General features: G+C 47.6%; 1 protein-coding gene across 2 annotated transcripts in view; it reads left to right on the top strand.

The window, feature by feature from the left end:
• The window catches only part of thada (THADA armadillo repeat containing), an 86574-nt gene that overhangs the window by 40938 nt on the left and 35636 nt on the right, over positions 1-10000 (top strand). For both annotated transcript variants that reach the window (XM_031579424.2, XM_031579425.2), the window contains exons 28-29: positions 2016-2147; positions 9183-9351. In XM_031579424.2, the coding sequence (XP_031435284.1) occupies positions 2016-2147; positions 9183-9351 (301 nt within the window). The remainder of the gene's footprint in view (positions 1-2015; positions 2148-9182; positions 9352-10000) is intronic.

The raw sequence follows: 10000 nt of genomic DNA on the forward strand, positions 1-10000 counted from the left end.
CCGGACCGAGGGGAGAGAATGGCGAAGGGGAAGAAAATTCTGGAACACCGATTCTCCCCTTCCCTTCCCTTCCCCGAGCTGTGCTGTGCTGTGCTGTGCTGTGCTCAAGTCCGACGGGACTCTTTCTCCTTCTTTCTTTCTTTCTTTCTTTCTTTCTTTCCTGTGCTGTGTCTTAGTGTTCCATCTATTCCCCTCCTTCACGCTGCTCTCTCTCCCCTCTCCCTCCCTCCGTCTCCCACTCTCTCTCTCTCTCTCTCTCTCTCTCTATTATTGCGTGCCTTCTCTCTCTGTGGTCTTTCTCTCTCTCTCTCCACCTCCTCATCTGTCTTCTTCATCTCTTCCCTCATTCCTTTTTCCACCACGTTCTCACTTCTCCTGCCCCATCTCTTCCCTCTGTACATCCGTTCATCCATCCATCTTCTCTCTTCTCTCATCCCTCTTCTCTTCTTCCCATTCCCCTGTGTCTCTCTCCATCCTCTCCATCCTTCCTATAGAGCTAGAGGTCCTCTAATTCTCCATCAGTCTGGCTCCGGTTGTCCCTCTCTTTCATTCCCCTTCTCTCTCAGTTCCTCTCCTCTCCTCTTTCATTTGTCACTCTCAGTCACACCATTCATCTATCTCGCTCCCATTTCTCTCTCTGTCACACACACACATATACACACACCCACTCGGATACACACATACTCTCTCTTTCTCTCTCTCTCTTTCTCTCTCTCTCTTCTCTCTCACACTATATCCCATCCACTCATGTGTTAGTAATTCCTCCATCGGCTCCCTGGTGCCCTGATGACATCACACGGTCAGGGCTGCCCTTCACTGTGCCTGACTGAAATCAGATGCTGAACAGATTATTCATCTCACCATTTATTGCTGATTGCGTTTCCCATGCGGCCGTTGATATGGGCTACTATTGCACACCCTCTGGCAGAGAGATGGGGAGTGTTTAAACACCCCATCACAAAACACACGCACACACGCACACACACACACACACACACACACACACACACACACACACACACACACACACACACACACACACACACACATTCACTCCCACACTCACTCACACAAAACTCAGCAGAGGTTCTCGATGTGAAGGTAAATCAAAGAGCAGGAGTGATCCAAGGGCACTGTAATGTACTGCTTTGCCAAAGGTGGTTAACTCTATTAAAATTAAGTTTCAATGGGTTTTTGTGTGTGTGTGTGTGTGTTTCAGAGAGAGAGAGAGGGGGAGGGGGGGACATTGAGGTGTGCGTGCGTGCTTTCTCCTGATGTACTGCTCCATCTGGCTTGTAATATTTCCCAGCAGTGCTGCTCTATGCATTTCATCATTTGGTTGAAAATAGATGTGTGTAAGGTCTATCTCTCTCTCTCTTTCTCTCTCTCTCTCTATCTCTCACACACACACACACTCACACACACACACTCACACACACCCTACATGCCTTCTCCAAGAGTCACTCCAGATGTGTCCATGTTTATTCAATCACTGCAACATCTCTGTAGTTTAACTCTATCCTTTATGCAGATGTAGTTATCTTTCTCTCTCTCTCTCCCTCCCTCTCAGCTGCTTCTTCCCTTTCAAAATGAAATACGCTGTGGCTTAAAAATGTTTTACTTTTTTATTATCTTTCTTATCCTACTCTACTCCTGTCTTGACAGTCCTCTCACTTTCAACCGTGGGTCTGGGGCTAGCCCACCTCTTCAGAAATGATTTCACCCTGAATAGGATTTCATCCTGAACTGTCCCACGGTTGAAAGTGAGAGGACTGTCAAGACAGGAGTAGAGTACATGTAGAAGTTGGTAAATGCTGGTGGAGTGGGGGTGCTGCGAGGAGTGGGGTCAGAATAAAAGCAAATGGGAGAATGGAAATGTGTTTCGTGTGAGGTGGATACTGGTGTGGTGTTTACTAATGCCAACTTTCCACCCCTCACTCTATCCCTTTTGTGTGTGTGTGTGTGTGTGTGTGTGTGTGTGTGTGTGTGTGTGTGTGTGTGTGTATATATGTCAGTGACTCTGGGCAGGTGAAGCTCCATCCCAGTCTCTTCCTGCTGCTGTTGGTGTTGGGCCGTCTCTACCCCTCCCCCATGGATGGCTCCGCTTCTCCACTGGGGCTCGCCGCATTCATGCCCTTCATCATCAGGTGATTATATATATATGTATATATATATTGATACACACACACACACACACACACACACGCCGCACACACACACACACACACACGCCACACACACGCTCACCAAACACATGCATACAACAAACACAAACACACCCATGCTCACACACAAGACAATCACACACACACACACAGCGCTGTCTGCTACATCCCACACCCTGTGCAGAAACACACACACAGTTCCAGATGAACAACCTACAGTGTACCTATAGTCGTTATCTGAAAATATTTGCCGGGATATTGGAAGGCATTCCCAGGCCACCTGCTCTGACTGTCATACCAGCCCGAAGGCCTGTGTGTGTGTGTGTGTGTGTGTGTGTGTGTGTGTGCGAGCGTGAAGCAGGGAGAGAGAGTTCCTATCTCAGAGAGAGGGGTAGATTCACTGAAAACATGCAATTGCATGCAGGCACACACATTGTAATTTGCATTTTCACTTTTTAGTTCTACCCAAAGCGTCAGTCAGATTAACAGAAGCTACATTAGTTATTATTACAGTGAATGAGTGCTCCATGGGAATTTCTCACAGATATAGACACAAAAAACACACGCACACACACACACACACACACACACACACACACACACACACACACACATAAACTGACACCTCTCTATCAGCGATGTCTCCTAGTATACGGCCTTATTCACATGGCAGGTGCAGCCTGTGGCGGCTTTCTAGAACACTCCGTTCCCTTTCATGCTTTGGGAAAAATAGCCTCCTACAGAACGGTCTGTTCCACTTCATGCTCTGGGAAAATACCCTCCTGTAGACACACACACACACACACACACACACACACACACACACACACACACACACACACAAAAACAGAAGCAAGACAATGACCCTCAAAAGTCAAATATGCTACAGGACACATGGGAACATTTTACAGTTATGAAAAGGGAGATGAATGTTGTAATGTGTACACACACACACACACACACACACACACACATACACACACACTCACACAATTAGCTGCACCCACTTTCTGCTGTGCAGTTTAAGCTTTTAAATGTAAATACATGAATGAAACAACCACTGATGTCAATAGTTAATGCACAGGAGTAACAGGAAACCTCTCCTCATCCACACTTTCAGAATGACATCATTATTTGTGCTCACAAAGCCTCTTTGACAGCGAAGGCTTCATCCTGCAGCTTGAGGTTAGAGATGGTATGGGCTAAGATGCTGGGTGTAGTGACCTTACCTTGGCGTTTATCTTTGACCTCTTATCTCTCCAGCTCCCTATAACAAACTGCTGGGCAGATAACTCTCACACTGTGGTGTGTGGGTGCGGTGACTGCATTTCTGTGTCTGTGTGTGTGTGCATGTATTGTTACAAAAGTTAGGAATGTATGCGCTTCAGTTGTGTGGTGCTATGACTGAGGTTGTGTGTGTGTGTGTGTGTGTGTGTGTGTGTGTGTGTGTGTGTGTGTGTGTGTGTGTGTGTGTGTGTGTGTGTGTGTGTGTGTGTGTGTGTGTGTGTGTGTAGAGAATGGCCATTAGTTTATGTGTTATCTTACCCCTATAACAGAGAAAAGGGTACACTGTGATCTTTATTGCCTTTGCCTGGACAGAGTAGGGGAGAGAGAAGACTCTGTGTGTCTGTGGATCTGTCTGCCTGTGTGTCCATGTGTGTGTCTGTGTGTGTCCATGTGTGTGTGCGCGTTCATGATCACACACTTTACGGCTGGGATAGGAGCAGCAAATGTTATTTGGACAGTCAGTGGAATGAAATGATGATGGCTGTATTTTGTGTTTGCGTGTATGGAGGGGGTTACCAAGCCAAGGCCAGTCCTGCGGAATGCAGATAAGAGCTGAATTAACACTCAGACAGAAGAGGAGGAGGATGAGAAGAGAGAAGGGAAGGAGGGGAGGATGTATTCATTGAAGCTGAGATTTCTGAGAAGATGAGAGGAATACTCCCTAAGAAACCCATACTTCTGGCATTGCATGAACCCCTCCCCTCACATACACACGTTCACACACTAAAACCAATAGATGTGTGTGCAGAAACACACAGTGTATAATTGAACATCACACTGACTCTTTCTACTGGTTACATAGTTATTGTTCGCATGCATGCCTGTGTGTGTGTGTGTGTGTGCACATCAGCGAGGACTGTTTCACAGTATAAATCAGGTCTGCCTGAGCAGCTTTTGTGTGTACCTGTGTGCGTGATTGTGTGTCTGCGTGTGAGGACTCGTCCACACTATGAATCAGGTCTACACGATCAGTGAGCATGTTTCCATTAACCCGGGTCATGCCAGGCCATGGGGGTTGGCGCTGCTCGGACGGAGATGGATAGATTGCGCTGCTTGCCCGCTGGCTCATTGGCAGACCCTGCTGGGCACCTCTCCACACGCTTTCCTTTTCCACTCCCCTGCCCAAGTCTCCGGCCTGGCACAAGCCACCTAGAACTCCCCGCACCAGATGCAAAAGCCCTTGTGTGCCTAGCATAGCAGCTGGCTAGCAAAGCACTGCGGTCGGATGGAGACTGACCTGTGAGTCCAAGGCATCGGCACCAGCTGCTGAACCTGCATGACAGTTGAGGCTGACAGTCACGATGTGTCAGCCACTGAAATTGTGATGGATTGCAGATGAGCCAGCTAGCATAGAACATGAAGATTGGGAAGACATGGCTGGTCACCAGTGTAAACACTGTACAGGTTACAAGCCAAGCTGGCCAAACTGTATAGTAAGTGCTCTTAGGTACCATGGAGGCAAGATTTAATCAGTTAGTAAGTAAAAACATAACTACATATTTACATATCTACTACAAATGCACTATGTGTACATGGTAAGATTATAGTATCACTTAGTACACTTTAAATGAAGTGGGCCAGCCCAGCCTCATAACACCGCAATCACAAGAAAGTGTAAGGTTTCTTTTCAATGGACAAAAAACATTAGCATGATGTGCAGAAAGCTGAAAACTTGCTAGCACTCCACTGAGGAATCAAAGGAAGAAGTTCTGCTTTGACTAGCGTCGTGTGGCCCTGGCTGTGACGTCTTCAACAAATCAAACTGCTGTTTCTTATGAATCATCGGCACATCGGTTGTGGAGATGGTGGCCAGTGGTTTGTTACGCACAGAGGACCAATGAATGGAAACTTTGCTTTAGTTCCCAAACTCGCTTGTGTCAGCACATTTTCTTGACGCACGCCGGTGGCGGTCCTGCCTTGGACGGTGTGTCGGACGGGTGACGAATCGCTCTGGGGGTCCCTGAGGTTTCAGTGGAAAGTCTGTGGAAATACTTGCCAGTGGAAGGGGACAGTGTGTGCTGTGATGCAGAAGGCTTGTTAGCGTGTGGTTACACTAGCTAGCACGCTTGTCAGTTAGGGGTTGGGGGTAATGGCTTGTTAGCATGTGGCTAAAGAGACTTTTCTGCAAGTCATTGGTACTGCTGCACAATTGTGCCCATTTTAGAATGAAAAACATAATGGACCACATGCAAAGTTCACATACAAAAGTTACCAGAGGCAAACTAACTGCGCATGTAATGTAATTCATGTTTGCTTTAGTTGGTTGTTTGGTCATTATAATGAGATGGTAACATACTTGTTCTTTAAAGACCTGTTTTGTCTCTACAAAAGCCAGTAAAAAAGGCAACAGCTTGGGGACACTCATGTAGGCCTTGCAAATGGAAAAGTTTTTTCTCTGTGAACTCCATACAAAAATTCTGTCATTTGTTGCCCTCTGATTAATGGCATGTAAACTACCTTCCACTACTGAAGAGGTGGGTTTTTACGTCTTTTTGTCTTCAGTGTAGCAATAGAGGTTAATTAACAGGCTAGCATTAGTTCTACCTTAAAGCAATAGTAGTAGGCCAGTGGGCTAGTGCTGCTTACATAGTAAAGCAGTAGAGGTTAGCTAGGATTCAAGCGTTGACACAATCATAAAGCAGAACCGATTGTACTCTAAAGCAATGGAGATTAGCTAGCAATGATAGGGAGCTTGTTGAGAGCTAACTCTCCCTCTACCATAAAGCAGGACCAGTGAGCTAGCATGCTATTATTGATTCTACTCAAAAGTAGTGGAGTTTAGGAAGGGCTGATGGGGATCTTGTTGAGGGCCAGCGCTTCTTCTACAATGAAACTGAACAGGTGAGCGTGGTTGCTAACACTGATTCTGATGTAAAGTAATGGAGATTAGCTAGCGCTGATGGGGAGCCTGTTGAGGGTTAACTGCAGCAGCGGGGCAGGGGGAGCGGGGCTGTCTCTTGTCAGGGGAGGTATGCACACACATAAAGCCCTAATGAAGCCCACATGGCGGGGGAAGTTAAATTTAGCCTGGCTCAGACTGCCTTGGCCCACACTTCATCTCTCCATCCTACCCCCTTCCCCTTTCCCTCTCTTTCTCCATTGCGCGCTCTCTCTCTCTCCCCACCTCCCTCCCTCTATCTATCTTACTCTTTCTTTTCCCCTTCCCCAGACTTGAGTGCGATTGAGTCTAGGATGCTGATGCAAATCATTTGCTCTAACCTCCTACCAATCCCAGGTTTTTAGAGATGTGTTTTGCTTTTGTATTCTCTCCCGCTTTGTTTAATCATATACGCCCACACACACTCATACACAAAAACATGTCCCCCTGTTATGTAAACTTATTCTATCAGAGATCTAAATTGTGTGTGTGTGTGTGTGTGTGTGTGTGTGTGTGTGTGTGTGTGTGTGTGTGTGTGTTGGAAGGCAGAGTGAACCCTTATGCTTGGCATATGTTTGCGTTTTTCTTCTCCCTGGGACTATCTGTTTCTGTTTCTCCTCTCTCCCACACAATCCAACACACTCTCTCACACACACACACACTCTCTTACACACACACACACAACCTCACACACACACTTTGCCTCTAAGACATGGTTGAGTCCCAGTAGGAGGCTACAGAACCACACTCTGGACCCCAAACCCCTTTGTTCACCCCCTGGCTCCTGGGTTCTGAGCCGGCTGACGAGAACGGACCAGTTCCACAGAAGCGCAGTGCCAAGTCATCGTGTTCGAGGCAGAACCAGCAGGTCCAAATAGGACCCAGGTGTCCACTCAGACAAGGAAGGGAAGGAGGCTGTGTATGTGTGAGGAGGGGGGGTGGGTGGTCGGGGTGTTTTTGTGTGTGTATGCGTGTGTATGTTCTGGAGGGGGAGTGAGTTTGTGTGTGTGTGTGTGTGTGTGTGTGTGTGTGTGTGTGTGTGTGTGTGTGTGTGTGTGTGTGTGTGTGTGTGTGTGTGTGTGTGTGTTGCTCTAACCCCCAGGAGATGTCTCAAATGGCCCTGTTTCTAAAATTACACCCTTCCAAACTGTCATTTCCTCCCCAAAGAGTTTTAATGGCACAAATTAGCACTGATGGTTAACATATGGGGCTTGGTGTGTCTGTGCGAGTGTGTGTGACCGTGGGGCTGGTGGAGGGGGAACTGGTCTTCTGTCTGTGTGTGTGTGTGTGTGTGTGTGTGTGTGTGTGTGTGTGTGTGTGTGTGTGTGTGTGTGTGTGACAGTGGGGCTGGTGGAGGGGGAACTGGTCTTCTGCCTTCAGACTGCTGGTCCAAGAGATGACTTTGTCAAAAAAAGTAAGACAGTGAGAGCGATTGTAGAGTTTGTAGAGAGAAGAGTAGATGTACAAAAGACATCTGTGTGTGTGTGTGTGTGTGTGTGTGTGTTTGGCCCCATGTGTTATTTGTGTATGTTTCTCATGGGAGGCGATGTAGTAATATGTACTGTTGTCTTCATCAGTTGTAGACAGGCCATATGATGGTCATGTGTTCCAACACACACACACACACACACACACACACACACACACACACACACATACACACAGCAGGTGCAGATGCATTTGTTGAGCGTTTGTTCCCAGGACAGGCCCTCTCCCCTGTTTCTTCTAAAAATAATTTTGCTGCCCACCCCCCACCCCCTCTCCACTTATCTATCATTCTCTTTCTTTTTCTGATTCTCGTTCTTTCTCTCTCTCTCTCTCGCTCTCTCTCTCTCTCTCTCTCTTTCTTTCTCCCTCTCTCTGATTCTCTGACTCTCTGAACAAACTGCACTCACACTTGCTTCCCAAGTTCCCTTAAAGATTGTTCTTTTCTCTTTTGAAACTCTCTAAACTAAACTAAGCTAAGCTAAACTAAACTAAACTAAGCTAAGCTAAGCTCCTCTCCTCTCACGCTTCCTCTCTGTCGCTCTAATGCAGTATGCTGAATGGCCATAGTGACTTCAGGTTAAGTGTTAAATATGAGATGCAATTTTGGTGTTTAACGGCCATTTTCCAATGATCTAATGATCTGAGCTGGAGTTGAGGTGCTTCCTGTCACAGCTTGACAGCTGTTTGACCCCAGTTAGTAAGAGCAGTGGTTTGTGGGTAATTCCACCTCCCCAGCTCACCCGCCACAGGCATACACACTCACTGACTCCAACACACACACACATGCACACTAACACTCGGCACTGGTGATCTATCTTCTATTTATCTTTGCTCTTTCCATCATCTCAGACTGATGGATGGATCTTCATCCTTCTGGAAGAATCTGGAGTGTGTTTTTTTTCCACAGCCAAAGATGGCCTTGTGTTTTGATTTAGAAGCTCTAAACCGCTCAACATGGGCGAGCTTGACTTAGGGCTGCCCGAAAATGACGTCAGCAGTCTTACACACACACACACACACACACACACACTTATGCACACACACACAAACACATTTGCTTTAAATGATATGCCCTTAGTTACACTCATACTCACATTCTCCCCCCCCCCCCCCCCCCCCCCCCCCACACACACACACACACACACACATGCCCTCCACCTCACTTGATTGACTCATTCTAAAACGCAGTGTTGTTGACTGCTAGCACAGACACACCCCCACTCACTCCCACACTGACTGACACACACACACACACACACACACACACACACACTTTTTACCCCCCACTTTGCCCTGCCGGTAAGTGAACCAGTGACCGCTAATAAATTTCTGTTCCTTTCATGTTTAATGCTCTAACCCTGCAGATGTGGATGCAGCGCGGTGTACCGCACCCGAGAGATGGCCGCTCGCGCCCTGGTTCCTTTCGTTCTCGTCACTCAGATCCCCGCCACCGTTCAGAACCTCCTGGAACAGCTGCCCCCGCAACCCGGACCCGAGAACCAGCAGAACCACATCCACGGAACCCTCCTTCAGGTTAGAAAGGCCTAGACCTAGTTTTGCAACTCGTCCATCCACTTTCTTCCTTTTTTGTTTTTTTAAATCCAGTATTTTATTTCTTTCCTTCTACACATAGTACTCAGATAGGGATTTCAGTGTTAACTGGTGTGGTGTCAGATATACCCACAAACAGGGCCCCTGTAAAACATGAGGTGGACCCTGTGCTGCCTGGTCCTTGTGCTGCACAGCGGTGCATCAGGAGCCCATCTCTCCCCATGCAGAACCTTCTGTAGTTGTGCAAGACACAGTTCAGCACAGTTTGGCCTCGCCAGGCTTCGCTCGTGGATGGGTGTGAAGTTTGGCCACGAATATGACGTGAACCGCCCCAACATGACTCGACGCCCCAATGACTTCCCAACCTCAACGCGTTGCCATGGAGACGGCAAACACAAACAGCGCGCATGTTTTCGACGGGCCCGTGCTAAGAGTTCTCGACCTCAGAGAGAGAGAGAGAGAGAGAGAGAGAGAGAGAGAGAGAGAGAGCCGCCCAGAGGAAAGAGATGTGTCTGGTGCTCCTCTGCTCATCCGTCAGGGGGGAAATTACAGAGAAGCATTGAGATTACAGGACGGGGAAGAAGGGAGGGAGAGAGAGGGAGAGATAGATGGAGAGAGGAGGAGAGAGAAA

This window comes from Clupea harengus, chromosome 13 (genome assembly GCF_900700415.2).
Source record: "Clupea harengus chromosome 13, Ch_v2.0.2, whole genome shotgun sequence".
NCBI classification, from domain to species: Eukaryota; Metazoa; Chordata; class Actinopteri; order Clupeiformes; family Clupeidae; genus Clupea; species Clupea harengus.